The sequence below is a fragment of the Ptiloglossa arizonensis genome, chromosome 9, assembly GCF_051014685.1.
Source record: "Ptiloglossa arizonensis isolate GNS036 chromosome 9, iyPtiAriz1_principal, whole genome shotgun sequence".
Lineage (NCBI taxonomy): Eukaryota > Metazoa > Arthropoda > Insecta > Hymenoptera > Colletidae > Ptiloglossa > Ptiloglossa arizonensis.
The window spans coordinates 22,212,501-22,231,651 of NC_135056.1; the positions used below are offsets into that span (position 1 = coordinate 22,212,501).

At 48.3% G+C, this 19,151-nt stretch overlaps 1 protein-coding gene across 36 annotated transcripts in view; it reads left to right on the forward strand.

Annotated features, from left to right (window-relative positions):
• Window positions 1-19,151, forward strand: part of Bent (projectin protein bent) — a 67,941-nt gene that overhangs the window by 36,294 nt on the left and 12,496 nt on the right. For all 36 annotated transcript variants that reach the window (XM_076320771.1, XM_076320734.1, XM_076320736.1 and 33 more), the window contains 39 exons: window positions 2,311-2,436; window positions 2,515-2,659; window positions 2,742-2,881; window positions 2,960-3,104; window positions 3,191-3,332; window positions 3,400-3,524; window positions 3,601-3,954; window positions 4,033-4,239; window positions 4,324-4,632; window positions 4,744-5,334; window positions 5,424-5,729; window positions 5,814-6,116; window positions 6,361-6,645; window positions 6,725-7,036; window positions 7,186-7,488; window positions 7,587-7,868; window positions 7,968-8,267; window positions 8,382-8,684; window positions 8,759-9,346; window positions 9,425-9,727; window positions 9,795-10,096; window positions 10,188-10,467; window positions 10,552-10,857; window positions 10,938-11,212; window positions 11,282-11,588; window positions 11,676-12,557; window positions 12,639-12,938; window positions 13,033-13,314; window positions 13,398-13,697; window positions 13,787-14,089; window positions 14,374-14,832; window positions 14,922-15,044; window positions 15,130-16,017; window positions 16,091-16,393; window positions 16,493-17,374; window positions 17,466-17,721; window positions 17,816-18,141; window positions 18,234-18,536; window positions 18,607-18,991. In XM_076320771.1, the coding sequence (XP_076176886.1) occupies window positions 2,311-2,436; window positions 2,515-2,659; window positions 2,742-2,881; window positions 2,960-3,104; window positions 3,191-3,332; window positions 3,400-3,524; window positions 3,601-3,954; window positions 4,033-4,239; window positions 4,324-4,632; window positions 4,744-5,334; window positions 5,424-5,729; window positions 5,814-6,116; window positions 6,361-6,645; window positions 6,725-7,036; window positions 7,186-7,488; window positions 7,587-7,868; window positions 7,968-8,267; window positions 8,382-8,684; window positions 8,759-9,346; window positions 9,425-9,727; window positions 9,795-10,096; window positions 10,188-10,467; window positions 10,552-10,857; window positions 10,938-11,212; window positions 11,282-11,588; window positions 11,676-12,557; window positions 12,639-12,938; window positions 13,033-13,314; window positions 13,398-13,697; window positions 13,787-14,089; window positions 14,374-14,832; window positions 14,922-15,044; window positions 15,130-16,017; window positions 16,091-16,393; window positions 16,493-17,374; window positions 17,466-17,721; window positions 17,816-18,141; window positions 18,234-18,536; window positions 18,607-18,991 (13,031 nt within the window). The remainder of the gene's footprint in view (window positions 1-2,310; window positions 2,437-2,514; window positions 2,660-2,741; window positions 2,882-2,959; window positions 3,105-3,190; window positions 3,333-3,399; window positions 3,525-3,600; window positions 3,955-4,032; window positions 4,240-4,323; window positions 4,633-4,743; window positions 5,335-5,423; window positions 5,730-5,813; window positions 6,117-6,360; window positions 6,646-6,724; window positions 7,037-7,185; window positions 7,489-7,586; window positions 7,869-7,967; window positions 8,268-8,381; window positions 8,685-8,758; window positions 9,347-9,424; window positions 9,728-9,794; window positions 10,097-10,187; window positions 10,468-10,551; window positions 10,858-10,937; window positions 11,213-11,281; window positions 11,589-11,675; window positions 12,558-12,638; window positions 12,939-13,032; window positions 13,315-13,397; window positions 13,698-13,786; window positions 14,090-14,373; window positions 14,833-14,921; window positions 15,045-15,129; window positions 16,018-16,090; window positions 16,394-16,492; window positions 17,375-17,465; window positions 17,722-17,815; window positions 18,142-18,233; window positions 18,537-18,606; window positions 18,992-19,151) is intronic.

A 19,151-nucleotide genomic window follows, 5' to 3' on the forward strand; every position in this document is an offset into this window, starting at 1 on the left:
TTAACAATGCATGGAGAGAACGGACCGTATCGAATAGAGACCACTGTTCAAAAATAAGATTATTAACTGGTGATATGCATTAGATACGCTCGGCTATGCGTCAGTAAATTGTGTGTAACCCGCACGGACTGTTGGCAGCAAGCATTATCTCTAAATGTTAAATGTTGTAACACGGATGGCCTCGATACGAATTAAACGCGTACGGGCTCGGTTCTAGCTATCTCGAGTATATTTCTTTCGTAAAGTTCGATCGTTCCCTCGACCTGCCGAGAACGACGCGCGGCGAATGGAAACGCGCGCGACTATTTTCAAATTGAGTCGAAACGTTTCGTTTCGGAGGAAAGCTTCGACGAAATCGGGGTCATCCAAAATTCGATGTCGCTGGTCGTATATAACTGTGGCACTAACGTGGACGTGTGTGTGTGCCGGGCATGCAGGACGTCTTCGACATTCAGCGCAGGCCAAGTTTGCAGGAGCTAATCGCCGACTGGCCGATACTAGCGACGACGGTCAAAGAGAAGGTTCGCGAAAAATCTTAAGCAACATTTTCTTAATTCCACGCGCTCGATTGCACTTTAACCCTTTGGGCTCGCGATGTGTACCCTGCGAGGGTAAAAATTACGTTCAACGCGTTGTCGCGTACGTCGAAGGAACTTGCAACCGACGTTGGATCGGTATCGGTGAGAGTTAAAGAAAAAGAAATTCTTTTCTCGTCTCTTTTGTCTCTGCGTCTGGCTTCTTAAATGGTATTTCGACGAGTTTCCGGTTGGTCGAGTCGGCGTTATACGTACCACGTCCCCAAAGGGTTAAAAGCTTCGAAGGAGAGAATAAAACGCCTACACTTCTGTCCCGCAAGGCTTCAGTAATTAATTACTAGCATATTTACAGAGCACTCTCTCTCTCGAGGGAGAGAGAGGGAAGTTTTCCACCTATTTAGAACGATTACATCGAACCGACGAAGGATGTAATCCGAAGAGATACTCGATACACTCTTGTTCGCAATAATTGGCTCTAATCGGAAGAATGAAAATTCTTCTTCGCGTACAGGACGCGTAACGATCGCGAGATTTTTCGTCGCGTTTGTAGCTTCTTTGTTTCGGGTTGCTGTGCCGACGACGAAACTCTCGCGATCCTTTGATATACTTGAACCTGCTTTGGCCTGCGCTTTGTTTTCTTAGAGAAACTCGGCTTCTCAAACCCTACGTGGAAACATTGACATTAATATCTACCTACGTGATACCTTACACGAGCAATCGCTAAATTCCACCGCTCCATACATTAAAAAAAGATCGTTGTTTCTGTTATAAACGTGAAAGGTGTACGTACGTGTGTTTCTTGTGCTTAATTTTGCTTAAAATCGGACACGCATAACGAAGATTATAGTCGATATTTTCGATCAGACCTGTGACCGCAGACGAATTTTGTTGTTTTATAGAGTAGTGGATCTCGTAGACCCTCTCTGGCCGAATTAATTCCCGACTGGCCGACCCTGCACCATTTCACGAAGACGGAGGTTGGATCTCGTACTCCTCGATACCATGCAATATAATTTCATGATTTCTCACTCTCTCACTTTCTCGCTCTTTTCTCGGTACTATTCAACTCGATCTCTCGACTAAAATTCATTTCACGAGACATTCATTATCCCGGACATTCTCTGTCTCTCTGCAGATCTACTTACGGTGGATCCGAACGCGCTATCAATGTAACAATGCCTCCCGCCGACTAGTCGACTCGTGAATTCTTGCTCTTTATCCTTTCACGTCTGTTTTCCCCCCACTATCTTTCTTTCATCCTTTTCGTCTGTTCTCAATTCTATCCCCTTAAAGCTGTGCGCAATCGTACGGTCTCTCTAAAACGCTTCGAACCTCTGTCGATTCTGTTCTTTCTCGTAATCTAATCGTGGCAAGTCGCATCCTCTTCGGCATCTGTCTTGCGATGGAACTTTTTGCGACCAATCATTTTTTACACGATCCGTGTACATTTTTGGTAGAACTTCCGGGTCGCAGTCGTTTTCGATGCTACGATCGAAGCCTTCGTAGCACTTCGAGAAAGTACGTCTTCGTCGATCACAATTTTTTCTCCGCTTTTTTTCGAACAATTTTGTACGAATTTTTTTCCACTCGCTGGGACGAGACACCACGTGGCTGATATCTTTTCACCACGTTCGCCTTCGATTTTTTCAAATCTTCTAACTCTTCTTCTTCCTTGTATGCCTAGCGACGCTGTCGTTGTTGACAGCATTTGCTGGATGTAACTGGTGAAGCTTCTCCGATAGATCAACGATTAACGGGCATCTCTTATTCGCAGAAACAAGAGAGCTTCTTGAAACCGCTGGTGGATCAATACGCCAAGGAAGGCAAAGACAAGAAGGTCGTATTCGAGGCGAATTTCTCGAAACCGAACTGCAAACCGAAATGGTTCTTCCGAAAAGACGTAAGTGAAACGTTCCTACGTTACGTTTATCCGTAACCGTTCAATTCTCGACATTTTAATCGCAACGTGCCATTTCAGGAACTATTCCCTTCGGCCAAGTACAAATTCAAGAACGAAGAGGATTGCTATCAGCTCATCATCACGAATCCAAAGGTCGAGGATACCGGCAAATACACCATCGAGATCTCAGGAATTTCGAGCACCGGTTTCCTCACCGTCGAAGGTCAGACTCGACGAATTCTTTACCATTTGTTATCCCAACCGAGTCACCGTCTATCAACGATCGATCGTTTTTTCTTATCTAGAACCGGATCCGACTTACACGTTCACCAAACCACTCTCGAAGAAGACGAGTGGCTACACCAAACACGAAGTTTACATGGAATGTACCGTTAGCTCGAATCTCGCTCAAGTTTCGTGGTACAAAGGAAAAACGAAACTCGAGGTAATCGTTGAACGGTTCTAAAGTTGCGTGAGAAAATTTCAAACAATTTTACCAACGATCGATCGATTTTTCTTTCAGGACGGCGAGCAATACAGCATATCGAAGGACATGAGCGGTGTTTGTCGTTTGACTATTAAAAGCGCCACGCTCGAGGATAGCGGCGAATACATCTGTAAAATTAACAAACAAACCGACAAGACTGAAACGGTCCTCACTGTCGTTGGTACGTTGTCGTTGGAATTTTTAATACGTATCCGTGCCTGTGCATCGCGTTCCTTAAGAATGTAAAATATTTGTTCGTATGCGCAGAATACCCTTACAAGTTCGTCAAGGTGCTGAAACACCAACAGCTCGTAGAGAAGGAAACTCTGACCCTTGTCTGTGAGTTGGACGACGCCGGTGGCGAAGTGAAATGGTTCAAGGGTGACCAAGAGATCGTACCCGACAAGAGGTAATGGCTCCTCGGTTGCAGACAGTGGTGGAAATCTTCACGAAAGTACATAATTGTTTTTCCGCAGAGTACAAATCAAAGAAGACGGTAGAAAGAGGAAACTCATCATCAAGGATGTAAAAGTCACGGATGCTGGCCTCTACTCCTGCGTGAGCAACGCTGACAAGACCGAGGCCGAAATAGTCGTAAGCTGTGAGTTGAACTCTGATTCGAAAATGATCTCGATTTGTCGGTGGGTATGTTCGTCTAATGTAAACGAATTGTTTAGATGCGAATCGTTTCAACAAGAAACTGAAGGACACGGTGGCCGTGGAAAGAGAAAAGTTGGTACTCGACGTGGAACTTCAGGACCAAACTGCCCCGGCCGTGTGGAAGTTCAATGGCCAACCGATCGAGCCGAACGAGCGGATAGAAATCAAGAATCTGGGCGGTGGCAAACACCAGTTGGTCTTCAATGGCGTAGAGATGACGGACGACGGTGAAATTACCTGCGAGAGTGGACAACTATCCAGCAGCTGCAAACTCACCGTTAAGAAGGGCGAGAGCAAGCCCATCGTCGAGGTTCCCGACAAGGTCGAGGGACCTTGCAGCGCGCCGCTTGTATTCGTTGTTCCTTTCAAAAGTAAGTTCGCGGTCCTTCTTCGACAACGGCGTGCTTCTTCCTCGCGAACCGATTGAAACGATATTTTCACTCTTCTAGTCGAGGGCACGAAACAAAGTCAGGTAGAAGCTAAACTGATGAAAGATGGTAAACCGTTGCCGTTAAAGGAAGTCGAGGTGGTTGTCGGTGAGGATAAGATCACCTTCAAGATCAAGAAACCGTCACGGGATCAATCTGGTGTTTATCAAGTGAAGATTGGCAACAACCAAGGCGAGGAAATCAAGGACGTGAACATTAACATGCAAGGTAATTATTGTAGGAATATTTATATTATATAATTGTCGTAATATTGTATAATTTCGATTCATCGTATTCGTAAATCTCGACCAGACGTGCCGTCACCGCCCCTGGATGTCGATGTGAACGAGGTCTTCCAAAACTCCTGCGTGGTGTCTTTCAAGCCTTCGAAGGACGATGGTGGATCTCCGATCACGAAATACGTGATCGAGCGTCTCGATCTTAGCTTAAAGGCGCAATGGGACAGCGTCGGCGAAGTGATGCCGGGCGAGAAGTGCGTCTACAAAGTTGAAGACCTCATCGCGAAGAAAGAATACAAATTCCGCATAAGGGCGGTGAACAAGCTCGGTTCCAGCGAACCCGCGATGTTCGGCAAACCGGTGCTGGCGAAAGATCCATGGGGTACGTTGAAAGAATAGAAAAGATACCTACGACTAATGATCAATTCCTATCGTGAATCGTATTTAATCAAAGTACGAGCGTTTACATGATTTTTTTCATTTTCCGCGGCAGACGAGCCTGGTAAACCCTCGAACGTGGACGTTACCGATTGGGACAAGGATCACGCCGATCTGAAATGGTCGAAACCGGAGAACGACGGTGGAGCACCGATCACCGGTTACATTATCGAATACAAAGAGAAATTCGGCAAGGATTGGGTGAAGGGCAAAGAGATCGAGGGTGACGTGACCGAAGGGACCATCGATGGCCTGAAAGAAGGCACCCAGTACGAATTCAGAATCAGAGCAGTGAACAAAGCCGGTCCCGGTGAACCCTCCGATGCCACGAAACCGATCATAGCCAAGAGTCGTTTCGTCAAACCGTTCATCATCGGCGAGGGTCTCACGAACCTCATCATCAAAAAGAGTCAAGTTATCAAGTACGACATCAAGTATGGCGGTGAACCGGAACCAGAGGTGCATTGGTTCCTCGGGGACAAGGAACTGGTTCAAGACGCCGCCGAAAGGATCACCATCGACAAATACGAGAGGAATACCGTGCTCACCGTGAGAAAAACCACGAGACCGGATTCGGGAAAATACAAACTGGTCTTGTCGAACAGCTCTGGAACCTGCGAGAGTATCGCGGACGTTGTTGTACTCGGTATGTTTTCGTTTATCGTTGATCGCCACCTTGGACGAACATTTCTTTTCCGTTGATCCAATTTACGAAGAACCCGCATTTTTCTACAGATAAACCAGGGAAACCAACTGGACCGCTGAAAGTGGAGGAAGTGCGTTCCGATCACGTGAAAGTGAAATGGCAGAAACCCGCGGACAACGGTGGCACCGATATCACCGGATACGTTCTCGAGAAAATGGACATGGATACTGGACGATGGGTACCCGCTGGAGAAGTTGGACCGAACGAAGACTCCTTCACCTTCAGCGGCCTGACTCCTAAGAAGAAGTACAAGTTCCGTGTAAAAGCAGTCAACAAGGAGGGTGAATCCGAACCACTGGAGGTCGACGAAGCCATTCTTGCCAAGAATCCTTATGGTAAACGACTTTTTCGCTTCGATTTCCTTCCAACTCGTAAACGAACTTAAAATTTCTAATTACGCTATTGTGTTTCGCTATCAGACGAGCCTGGTAAACCTGGCAAACCACAGATATTTGACTACGACAACGTCAGCGTATCCTTGAAATGGGAGAAACCAGAGACCGACGGTGGAAGACCGATCACTCACTACACCGTCGAAATGAAAGACAAATTCTCGGTCGATTGGGTGGAAGTGACGAAAACTGCCGACGCCACACCAGAGGTAAAGGTGGAGGGTCTGAAGGAGAAAATGGTTTATCAGTTCCGAGTCCGCGCCCACAACAAAGCGGGTCCTGGCGAGCCTAGCGAGCCTACGGATAGCCATCTTTGCAAGCACAAGAATCGTAAGTTCAACCTTCCTTTAGTTCGATCTCTTTGACTGTAGAACTTTTTAAACTTAATGTTCTACCTAGGACACTTGGGAGATTTCCTTCTTTTTGCCTAATATGCCAAACAAAGCAACAACTGATGAAAATAACTGTCTAGATATAGGTTGGCTAACAATGTCCATTAAAGTTTTCTTTCTATGTTCTACTACCAAATAGTCTTTACCCGTACAATAATAATAATAATAATACATCGTTTCAGTGAAACCGAGAATCGACAGGACAAACTTCAAATCGATAATCATCAAGGCCGGTCGCACGCATAAATGGTCCGTTGACATCACCGGTGAACCACCTCCAGAAGTTAAATGGATCTGGAGAGACAACATCCCTCTGACGAACACGGAGCGCATCAAGATCGAAAACGTTGATTATCATACAGACTTCACGATCGTGAACGCGATGCGCAAAGACACCGGAAAGTACACCCTCGTTGCCGAGAACGCTAATGGCAAAGACGAGGAGACCGTGGAGCTTACGGTTCTCGGTGAGCTTTCGATCGTTCGAGAAGAGCTTCCATCCTTCAATGTTCGTCAAATCGGTTAACGATCGGGTTCGTTTTTCAGGAAAGCCGGATGCACCGAAGGGTCCGTTGGAAGTGACGGATGTCACCGCTACATCGGCCAAAGTAAAATGGCAGAAACCAGAGGACGATGGCGGTGTTCCGATCAAGGAATACGAAATCGAGAAACTGGATACAAAGACCGGCAAGTGGGTTAGAGTGGGAAAGGTCCCGGGCAATTCACCATTGACCGAATTCGAAGTGACTGGATTGAATCCTGGCAGCGAATACAAATTCCGCGTTACCGCGGTCAACGACGAAGGCGATTCCGAACCTCTTGAGAGCGAACGTCCAATCATTGCCAAGAATCCATACGGTAGGTCGATTGAATTTTCTCAAAAAAAACTTCTATACAAAGTACCTAGGAATTGTTAAGCTTCTCGATCTCGCTTAACACGGCTCGACCGATGCTATGGTAAAAACTTATCGTTCGTGGCAACTAAATATTCTGTCTTCAATTTACAGACGAACCTCAGAAACCTGGAACTCCAGAGATCACCGATTACGACAACGAATCCGTAAGCTTGAAGTGGACCGCTCCGGAATTCGATGGCGGTTCACCGATCGAAAAATACATCATCGAGAAGAAAGATCGCTACAAACCGGACTGGGAGAAAGCTATGGAGGTACCTGGTAATCAGCTCGAAGCCAAAGTAGCCGATTTGAAGGAACGAGGAGAATATCAGTTCAGAATCATTGCGGTGAACAAGGCTGGACCGTCTCCTCCGTCGGACGCATCGAAAATGCAAATTTGCAAACACAAAGCTCGTGAGCATTCGTTTTTTCTTAGACGTAATCTTGCACCTTACGTACTTTGTAAGGTTTACGTACCCACCGATGGTTTATCACGTTCCTTTTCGTTTCAGTGAAACCGAGAATCGATCGTACGAATTTGAAACCCATCACCGTACGTGCCGGCAAGACGATCAAATACGACGTTGACGTGCGCGGCGAACCACCACCAGAAATTACATGGTACCACGTCAATACAGCGGTGAAGAGCGGCGAAAATATCGAAATCGTAAACGTCGACTATAATACGAAGATCACCATTAGCGATTGTCTGCGTAAAAACACTGGTGTGTGGAAAATAAAAGCTGTGAACCCTCACGGTGAAGACGAGGCCGAAGTCGAAGTCACGATACTTTGTAAGTCTGAACGTGTTCGACCGTTAACACATACATGATACTATATTTTACCATCGAACGCGTGACGTAACATTCAACGCAATGGTTATACGTTAACAGCCGTTCCTGGAAAACCAAAGGGTCCTCTCAAGGTATCGGACGTCACCAAGAGCGGATGCAAACTCAAATGGGGAAAACCGGAGGACGACGGTGGCAAGCCTGTTACCAGTTACCAAGTCGAGAAACTCGACAAAGCCACCGGGAGATGGGTACCCGTGGGACGTACCTCGGACACCGAAATGGACATTAAAGGTCTCCAGGAAGGTCACGAGTACGAATTCAGAGTAAAGGCCATCAACGAAGAAGGCGAATCCGAACCACTGGTCACCGACAGCACGACTCTTGCAAAGAATCCTTACGGTAAGATATCATTCTTTGTACGTTTCATTGCTCTAGCTGACTGTTCGAATATTAATGCAACAATGTGACTGTCGGTGATAACAAATTTTTACACTTGAACACGATGATTCACAGACGTAGCCAGTAAGCCTGGTGTACCAGAATTAGAGGATTGGGACGTGGATCACGTTGACTTAAAATGGGAACCGCCAAAGAATACCGGCGGCGCTGCCATTACAGGTTACATTATCGAAATGAAGGAAAAACCATCTACCCAGTGGCAAGAAGCCACGGTGACCGATTCGCCTCAACCGAAAGGACGTGTCACGGGCCTGAAGAAAGGCTCGGTTTACCAATTCCGTGTTCGCGCTGTGAACAAGGCTGGACCATCGGAGCCCAGTGATGCAACCAAACCACACGTTGCGAAGGCACGATACCGTGAGTGTCTCCCCAAGATTCTCGTTTTGGAGCAACGAGGGACAGAATTTCGAACGTATTTTTTCTCATTTCAGTGAAACCACACATCAACCGCGACAAATTGCAGACCATTAAAGTAAGAGCTGGTCAATCGGTGAGACTGGAAGTCGACATCGAAGGTGAACCACCGCCAACAGTCACTTGGAACTTTGACGGAGCGGTTCTACAGACTGGAGCGAACATCAAAATCGATAACGAAGATTATTTGACGAAGATTCACTTGACCGACACCAGTCGCAAATACAGCGGCAAATATACCATCAAAGCTGTCAACGATTCGGGACAGGACGAGGCTGACGTCGAAATTATCATTCTCGACAAGCCTGGAAAACCTGAGGGCCCTCTAGAGGTGACGGACATCCACAAAGAAGGATGCAAATTGAAATGGAAGAAACCGAGGGACGACGGTGGTTTGCCCTTGTCCAGCTACGTGATCGAAAAGATGGATGCGACCACGGGCCGATGGGTGCCGGCCGGTGTCATTGATCCTGAGAAAACGGAGCACACGATCACCGGTTTGGAACCTGGCAAAAAATACGAGTTCCGTGTGAAGGCTGTAAACGAGGAGGGTGAATCGGAACCTCTGCAGACAGATACTGCCATCATCGCTAAAAATCCGTATGGTACGTCGAACGCTTTCAAAAATTTTCGTCGAAAGACTGGTCGCAATTGAGATTACACATTTTCAATGTTTCTTCCAGATCCTCCTGCCGCTCCTGGTCTTCCAGAGATCATCGACTGGTCCGAAAATATGGTCAAACTAAAATGGGAACCGCCCATAAGAGACGGTGGTGCACCCATTACCGGATACATCATTGAAATGAAAGACAAGCTTGGTACCGCCTACGTGAAAGCTGCTGAAGTCGAAGGCCCGAAATGCGTAGGAACTGTCAACAGACTGGTGGAAGGAAATCAATATCAGTTCAGAGTCCGAGCCGTCAACAAAGCCGGTCCTGGCGAGCCTAGCGAGCCTACCAATCCTCATACCGCCAAGGCTCGTTTCCGTAAGTACAATCTCCGATTTTATTCGAAATTGAAAATATCGCACATGCGTAATTGAAAACTTTGCAGTGAAACCATTTATCGACCGCACAAATTTGCAACCGATAACCGTAAAAGTTGGTCTTACCATGACCTTGGACGTGAACATCATCGGAGAACCACCTCCAACCGTAACCTGGATGTTCCAAGACAAAGAGCTCGTATCGGACGACACGATACGTGTCGACAATATCGATTACAACACCAAATTCTTCATATTGAAAGCTAAACGAGCACATTCCGGAAAATATGTCATTCGAGCAAAGAACGAGGTGGGCGAAGATACGGCCGAGGTCGAAATATTGGTCGTCGGTAAACCAACCAAGCCAAAGGTACCTTCATCTTGGAATATTTGTACGAATAAATTGTACGCGAACCAATCTTCTACAATTTTTTCAATTTAAACGATTTTACTCCCTTCAGGGTCCTCTGGAAGTATCCGATGTAAACAAACACGGCTGCAAACTGAAGTGGGAGAAACCCGAAGACGACGGTGGTGTACCCATCGAGTACTACGAGATCGAGAAACTGGACCCTCTTACCGGACAATGGATCCCTTGTGGAAAGTCCGTCGAACCGGAAGCCACGATAACCGGACTCCAAGAGGGCAAACCCTACAAATTCCGCGTAAAGGCGGTGAACAGAGAGGGTGAATCCGACGAATTGGAAACGGAGAAGTCCATCATCGCGAAGAATCCATTCGGTACTTTTCGACGCATTTAACTTTGTTCTCGTATCGGCGCGATGTGAATCGAGCAAACACTATAACGAACACGATATTTTCTAGACGAACCTAGCAAACCTGGCCGTCCAGAAATCAAAAACTGGGACAAGGATTTCGTCGATCTCGAATGGACGCCACCCAAAGACGATGGCGGTGCACCCATTGAAAAGTATATCATACAGTTGAGAGACAAGGAAGCAAGACAATGGATAGACGTCGCCAAGGTTCTAGGTGACCGCACAGTTGCCAAAGTCACCGACGGCATCGAGGAAGGTCACGAATACGAGTTCAGAGTAGTAGCCGTTAACAGAGCCGGACCTAGTGAACCCAGCGACACTTCCAGAAGCGTCGTGGCTAAACCGAGATTCTGTAAGCACAAATATTTTGTTATTTACCACTTCTCGCCTCTTTGCGATCGATGATAACGAACGATCTCTTTCTCCGTACAGTGGCTCCGCGCATCGACCGCAAAAATCTACAGAAGAAGATCATGCGAGTGGGACAGTTGCTACGAATCGAGGCGGACATACAAGGTGAACCTCCTCCAGCTGTCACGTGGAAACTCGGGGATACCGTGCTCAAGAGCATGGATCGTCTGAAAATCGAAAACGAGGAGTACCATACCACTTTCATTATAACCAAAGTCCAAAGATCCGATACCGGTACGTACACGGTCATCGCCAAGAACGATAGCGGCACCGATCAAGTAGACGTTGAGATCCAGGTAGGTTCGTCGAGACAAAGTACCATAATCGCGTTACATTGAGCTTTAACGATCTCGTTGTGACTTTAGGTGTTGAGTAAACCCAGCAAACCAAAAGGACCTCTCGAAGTGTCGGACGTCACTGCAGAGGGATGCAAACTGAAATGGGACAAACCCGACGACGATGGTGGCGAGCCAGTGGATCACTATGTGATTGAGAGAATGGATGTAGATACCGGAAGATGGGTACCCTGCGCCACGAGCAAAACTCCGGAAGCAGACGTCACTGGCCTCAACGAAGGCAAGGATTATCTGTTCCGAGTAAAGGCTGTCAATTCCGAGGGCGAATCTGAACCCTTGGAAACCGCAATTCCGACTACGGCGAAAAATCCTTACAGTGAGTTTATAATTTTAATCGATCGTAATCTTTACGTTGCGCTCTCCTGTCAAAGATGCCTGAACGTTCTTTTATTTTAAATCACAGCCGAACCCGATGCTCCTAGTAAGCCAGATCTCAAGGACTGGTCTAAACATCACGTGGATCTGAAATGGAAAGCGCCGAAAAACGATGGCGGAGCACCGATCGAGAAATACATCATCGAGAAGAAAGATCAATACGGTAAATGGCAAAAAGCGGCCGAAGTGCCTGGAAACAAGACAGAGGGTCGTGTCGAGGACCTCGTAGAAGGACAAAAGTATCAATTCCGTGTGAAGGCGGTGAACAAGGGTGGCCAGAGCAAACCCAGCGAACCGAGCGATAGCTTGGTCGCCAAGGATCGCTACGCCGCGCCGAAGATCGATCGCACGAACTTGAAGGACATCACGATCAAAGCTGGTAATCACATACGCTTGGACGTGAAAGTATCCGGCGAACCGCCACCAACGAAGACGTGGTTCCTCAATAAGGCTAAGCAGGAATCCGGTGGTGTCTTGACGATCGAACTGGAGGACTACAGAACGAAGTTCATAGTGACGTCGGCTACAAGAGCTCACTGCGGCACCTTGACCCTAAAGGCCGAGAATAGCTCCGGAAAGGACGAAGCTTCGATCGAAGTTTTGATTCTTGACAAACCTGGCAAACCGGAAGGCCCTCTCAAAGTATCCGATGTGCACAAAGAGGGATGCACCCTCAAATGGAACCCACCGCTGGACGACGGTGGTGCACCGTTGGATCATTACGTGGTCGAGAAAATGGACACGGAGTCGGGAAGATGGATCCCCGTAGGACGCACAAAGGAACCCAACATGGTCGTGGAAAATTTGGTACCTGGGCAGGAGTACAAGTTCCGAGTTTCCGCTGTAAACGCGGAAGGTGAATCGGAACCGTTAGAAACGGATCATGGAATCGTGGCGAAGAATCCATTCGGTTAGCGTCAATTTTATACCCTCGATCGATACCTATGAATGTTCAACGATTAATGTCTCTGTATCTATCTTTTTCTCACAGACGAACCAGGCCCGCCTGGTCGCCCAGAAGCAACCGATTGGGACAAGGATCACATAGATCTAAGATGGACTCCACCATTGACCGATGGTGGATCTCCAATCACCGGATACGTGATCGAGAAGCGCGAAAAAGATAGTCCACGGTGGATAAAGGCTCTCGAAACCGGACCTGACTGCAAAGGACGCGTCGATAATCTCGACGAGGGCGTGGAGTACGAGTTCCGCGTAAAGGCCATAAACGCCGCTGGTCCTGGCGAACCATCCGACACCAGCAAACCCATCACAGCCAAGTGTCGACGACGTAAGAACGTTTTCGATTAGTTTCAACGCGACAGATTCTTCTCTCTTTTTTTGTCTCGTTCGTTTTCTGTAACGCTTCATTTCTTCCTCCGCAGTACCACCAAAGATCGACCGTAAGAACTTGCGCGACATCACGGTGCGCGAAAACGAAGGATTCCACTTTGACGTTAAAATTATCGGCGAACCGCCACCGGACGTCACTTGGGTCATCAACAATAAGAGCATTCAAGTGACGACCTTCCGTCGTATTCAAAACGTTCCGTACAACAGCAAGTTCTTCAACGATAAACCCGAACGCAAGGACAGCGGTATATACAAGATCACAGCGGTGAACCAGCACGGATCTGACACCGCCGAGGTCGAAGTCACCGTTGTCTGTAAGTGTCGTCCACCAGTTTCGTTGTTTCAACGGAGACGTTATTCGGTAAGAAAACGAATTGATGTCATAAATTCTCCGCAGCTAAGCCTGGTAAACCCGAGGGACCGCTCGAGGTGTCGGATATCCACAAAGAGGGATGCACTCTCAAGTGGAAGAAACCGAAAGACGACGGCGGCGAGCCTATCGAGGGGTATCTCGTGGAGAAGTTTGATCCAGACACTGGTGTTTGGTTACCAGTTGGCAAAACAATGGGTCCGGAAATGAAGGTGGAAGGACTGACACCTGGACACGAGTACAAGTTCAGAGTGAAAGCGCTCAACAAGGAAGGAGAGTCCGAACCTTTGGAGACTTTCAGTTCGATCGTAGCCAAAGATCCCTTCAGTACGTACTTGCGAATTGAATAAGAAAGAAATTTGTATGGTAAGAAAACCGTGTACACTGGTATTTAATTGAAAAAAATATTCGTTCAGCCGTTCCAAGTCCTCCTGGTGCACCGGAACCGGTCGACTGGACCGCCAACCAGGTTGAGCTTACTTGGAAAGAACCGGTCAGCGACGGAGGATCACCGATCACTGGATACATCATCGAGAAGAAAGACAAATACAGCACAATGTGGGAGAAAGCCCTGGAAATCGAGACGCCATCTACGAAAGCGCTCGTTCACGGGCTCATCGAGGGCAACGATTACCTGTTCCGCGTGATTGCTGTAAACAAGGCCGGTCAATCGGAACCTGGCGATGCCAGCAAAACGTTTACGGCTAAACCACGATTTTGTAAGTAGTCGCGAACACAACGAATACTTCACGATTGCGATACATTAACCTTAACAGGAGCTTAAAGTACACGATAACTTTGAACGTTTGTGGCGCTGGTCCAATACTTTTTCATTATCGTATCGTATCGTATCCCTGAGACGAAACGAACACGTATCCTCGTGACAAATATACTTCGTTACAATTATGTTAACAAATGGTATCGCACCAAACGCTCTATAAATAATCTCTATTTGGCACCTAACGATCGATCGGTCCGTCACGTATAAATTTCATCGTTTCAGTGGCACCCAAGATCGATCGACGAAACCTACGGGATGTCACTTTGTCCGCTGGTTCGTTGCTGAGGTTCGACGCTAACGTGATCGGTGAACCACCACCGCACATCGAGTGGCGTTACGGTGCGATTCCTCTGCACTCCGATAGAAAGGTGCAGATCGACAATACGGAATACAGTACCAAGTTCAGTATTCGTCCCGTGTCCCGCGACGACAGCGGCGATTACACAGTCACGGCTCACAATTCGTCCGGAAGGGATTCCGTGACCGTGCAAGTCACGGTAACGGACAAACCGTTGCCACCGGAAGGACCGCTTCAAGTTTCGGACGTCCACAAAGAGGGATGCAAACTGAAATGGAAGAGACCGAAAGACGATGGCGGTACCCCGATCGAGTACTACCAAATCGATAAAATGGATCCAGAGACCGGATGCTGGGTATCGTGCGGTCGATCCACAGAACCTAGTAAGTTGAATCTTTTTCCTACAGAGAACTACGTGTGTATAACCGACCATGAAAATGGATAAATAAAACTTGCGTTTGCGTTACGTCAGACTTTGAGGTAACTGGATTGACGCCGGGCAAGGAATACTTGTTCCGCGTGAGCGCAGTGAACGCCGAGGGAGAATCGAAACCTCTGGAGGCGGAACACGCTATTCTGGCGAAGAATCCGTTCGGTAAGTTCGAGAATGAAACTCGGCAATTAGAATGGAAAATAAACGGCAGGTAATCCCTTTAACGCTTCGCGTTTCAACTTTCCAGACGAACCGGGTAAACCTGGAGATCTCCGAGCCACCGACTGGGACAAAGATCACGTCGATCTCGCTTGGACCCCGCCAACGAACGATGGCGGATCCCCCGTTACCGGTTACATAATCGAAAAGAAGGACAAATACGGCGAATGGGAAAAAGCCGTCGAAGTGCCCGCAGACCAAACATCGGCCACTGTTCCCGACTTAATAGAAGGCCAACCGTACGAGTTCCGTGTACGAGCCGTAAACAAAGCTGGCCCCGGCGAGCCTTCCGATCCGACGCCAACGATCATTGCGAAACCGCGAAACCAAGCGCCGAAGATCGATCGTACGAATTTGGTGGAGGTCAGAATCAAAGCTGGTCAGAACTTCAGCTTCGACGTGAAGGTTACCGGTGAACCACCGCCAACCACGAAATGGATGTTGAACAAACGAGAAGTGAGACCCACTGAACGTATCAAGGTGAAGCACGTGGACTACAACACCAGCTTGAGCGTGAGAATGGCCACCAGAGCGGACTCGGGCAAATACGTGATTACCGCCGAGAACATAAACGGTATGGACGAGGCGGTCGTGAAGGTCACTGTCCTGGATAGACCGAGCCCACCTCAAGGACCGCTCAGAGCTTCGGACGTGCACGCCGAAGGATGCAAATTGAACTGGAAACCACCGGAGGACGACGGCGGACAACCGGTTGAGAAGTACGTGGTCGAGAAAATGGACGAGACCACTGGTCGCTGGGTACCTGCGGGTGAAACCGACGGACCAGTGACGTCTCTCGAAGTGGAAGGACTTACACCGGGACACAAGTACAAATTCAGGGTCCGAGCGGTCAACAAGCACGGAAAATCGGAACCGCTCGCAGCTATGCAAAGCGTCGAAGCAAAGAATCCCTTCGGTGAGTATTTGTGCTTCGAATCGGATCACGTTCGTTTAACATTCTTTACGGTGATTTCGATGATCGTTTCCAGACGAACCAGGAAAACCTGGCACGCCGACCGTCAGCGACTACGACTCGGACTTTGTCGAACTGGAATGGAGTCGTCCTCAAGAGGACGGCGGTTCGCCCATTACCGGTTACATCATAGAGAAACGAGACAAGTACAGCCCGAGCTGGGAGAAGTGCGCGGAAGTCGAAGGAGACGTACCTCGTGGAAAGGTCAACGACCTCGTCGAAGGCACCCACTACGAATTCCGCGTTAGGGCGGTTAACAAAGCCGGACCCGGCGAACCCTCCGATGCTTCCAAATCGCACTTGGCGCGACCAAAGAACCGTAAGTGTACACGCGTTTACTCCCAGTCTTCGCTATCGTTTTTATCGCGCAATGTAATTTCGAACGCTATCCACTATAATAAAAACAAATCGTTTTCAGTTCCACCAAAGATCGACAGGAAGTACATGCTGGACGTAAAAGTGAAAGCCGGTGGTTTCTACGACTTCGACGTTCCGGTAAGCGGCGAACCACCTCCAACCAAGACCTGGTCATTGAAGGGCACGGTGGTCATGGCGAACGAACGCATCAAGATCGTGAACGAGGACTACAACACGAAAGTGCGCGTAATGGAAGCCAGACGTTCCGATTCCGGTGTCTACACATTAGAAGCGAAAAACATCAACGGCAGAGACACCGCGACGCTGAATGTAAACGTCCTCGACGTGCCAGCACCACCAGAAGGACCGCTAAAGATCGACAACGTGACGAAGAATGGCTGCAATCTGAGATGGCGACCGCCGAAAGACGACGGTGGTTCGGAAATTCAGTATTACCAAGTGGAAAAGATGGACACGGAGAACATGCGATGGGTACCGGTTGCGGAGGCCTCGTCGACTTCCGCTCACGTGGATCACTTGATCGAGGGACACGACTATCAGTTCCGCGTACGCGCCGTGAACAAACAAGGAGAATCGCAACCACTCACCGGTATGGACACGATCACTGCCAAAGATCCGTACGACAAACCCGACAAACCCGGAGCACCAGTCGCCACCGACTGGGACAAAGATCACGTTGACTTGGAATGGGCACCGCCTAAGAAAGACGGTGGATCGCCCATCACGGGATACATTATCGAGAAGAAACCTCGATTCGGACAATGGGAGAAGGCCGTAGAAATAGAGGGCAACAAGACCAGTGCCACGGTTCCCGACTTGGTCGAAGGTCAGGAATACGAGTTCAGAGTGATCGCCGTTAACAAGGCCGGTCCTGGCGAACCTTCCGAGGCCTCCTCTCCTATCGTCGCGAAACCACGATTCCGTAAGTGCTGCAACGTTCTTCGTTTTCTTTGTTCGCGAATTTACGAAATCGATGAAAACGATAATTAATTATAACACAATTTTTGTTACAGTTGCTCCATCCTTCGACCCGCACGCACTAAGCGACTTGGTCGTACGAGCTGGACAGAAGATCAGCTACATCATTCCAATCCAGGCTTCTCCCAAACCTGTAGCCACATGGACTTTGGACGGAGCCATAATAATGGCCGATTCTCGCCACGAGATGTACACCACCAATACCGAGACCACCTTCGAGATCCAATTTTCCGTACGTTCCGATACCGGTCGATACGCACTGACCTTGGAGAACGAACACGGAAAATTCAGGTAACTTTCGATCGTTGAAACGATAACGAACGCAACACAGTCGTTGCTTCGAAAGAGTGAACTGGTACCGAACGGGAATTAATCGTGTTCGCAGCTCGAGCGCGAGGGTTACCGTCCTCGACAGGCCTTCACCGCCACAGAAGCCACTCGAGATCACCAACGTCACCAAAGAAGGTTGCCACTTGGCCTGGAGACATCCGCTGGACGACGGAGGCAGTCCCATCTTGCACTACGTTGTGGAAAAGATGGACCTGTCTCGCGGCACATGGTCCGATGCTGGCATGAGCATGATATTGAGCCACGAAGTGGCTAGATTGACGCATCGCAAGGAATATCGTTTCCGCGTGAAAGCCGTCAACACCATCGGTGAATCGGATCCGCTCGAGGCGCCCAAGAGCATCATAGCCAAGAACGAATTCGGTAAGGACGATATAGTTTTCGGTTGCGTTTGATTTTTATTTGTTCGATTATTTAGTTTCATTTATTACATACGTGTAACGAAATGTATTTAGACGAACCCGACGCACCCGGAAGGCCACAGATCACAGACTGGGACAAAGACCACGTCGACTTGCAGTGGCCAGCACCTGGAAACGACGGTGGTTCTCCGATCACAGGATACATCGTACAAAAGAAAGAAAAGGGTAGTCCTTACTGGGTGAACGCGGTTCATGTTCCGTCGAAACAGACGAACGCAACCGTGCCCGATTTAACCGAAGGACAGGAATACGAATTCCGTGTGATCGCCGTGAACGCTGCTGGACAATCCGAGCCATCAGAACCGAGCGACCTCATCACCGCCAAACCTCGCTACCGTGAGTTTCGTCGAAAAAGAACATTACCGATCCGTTCGAAAACCTTTTACCAATGCAATTTGTGTTTCAGTGGCACCGAAGATCAAGACGCCTTTGCAAGATATACGAATCAAGGCTGGACTCATCTTCCACGCTGACATCGATTTCGTCGGTGAACCGACACCGGAAGTTACTTGGACCGTTGGAAGCAAAGAGCTGGAGACCAACGAGAGAACAACTGTTACCTCGATCGGTTATCACACCATCGTTCACACCGTGAACGCCAAGAGATCCGATTCTGGATTGTACCACTTGTTGCTGAAGAACAGCAGCGGCATAGACGAGGGTAGCTTCAACGTGATCGTCCTCGACAGGCCAGGACCGCCAGAGGGTCCTCTGACGTACGAAGAGATCACGAGTCAATCCGTTACGTTGTCTTGGAAGCCGCCCAAGGATAACGGTGGTAGCGAGATCACGTAAGTGCACCTAAAACGAATATTATACATGTGTTGGGTTGTTCGGAAAGTCGTTCCGTTTTTTTTGGTGAAAATGGAACACGATTTTTTTAGAGTGTACAAACATTTTATTCAATTATATATTCTCCATTTTGGAAAACGAAATGACTTTCCGAACAAC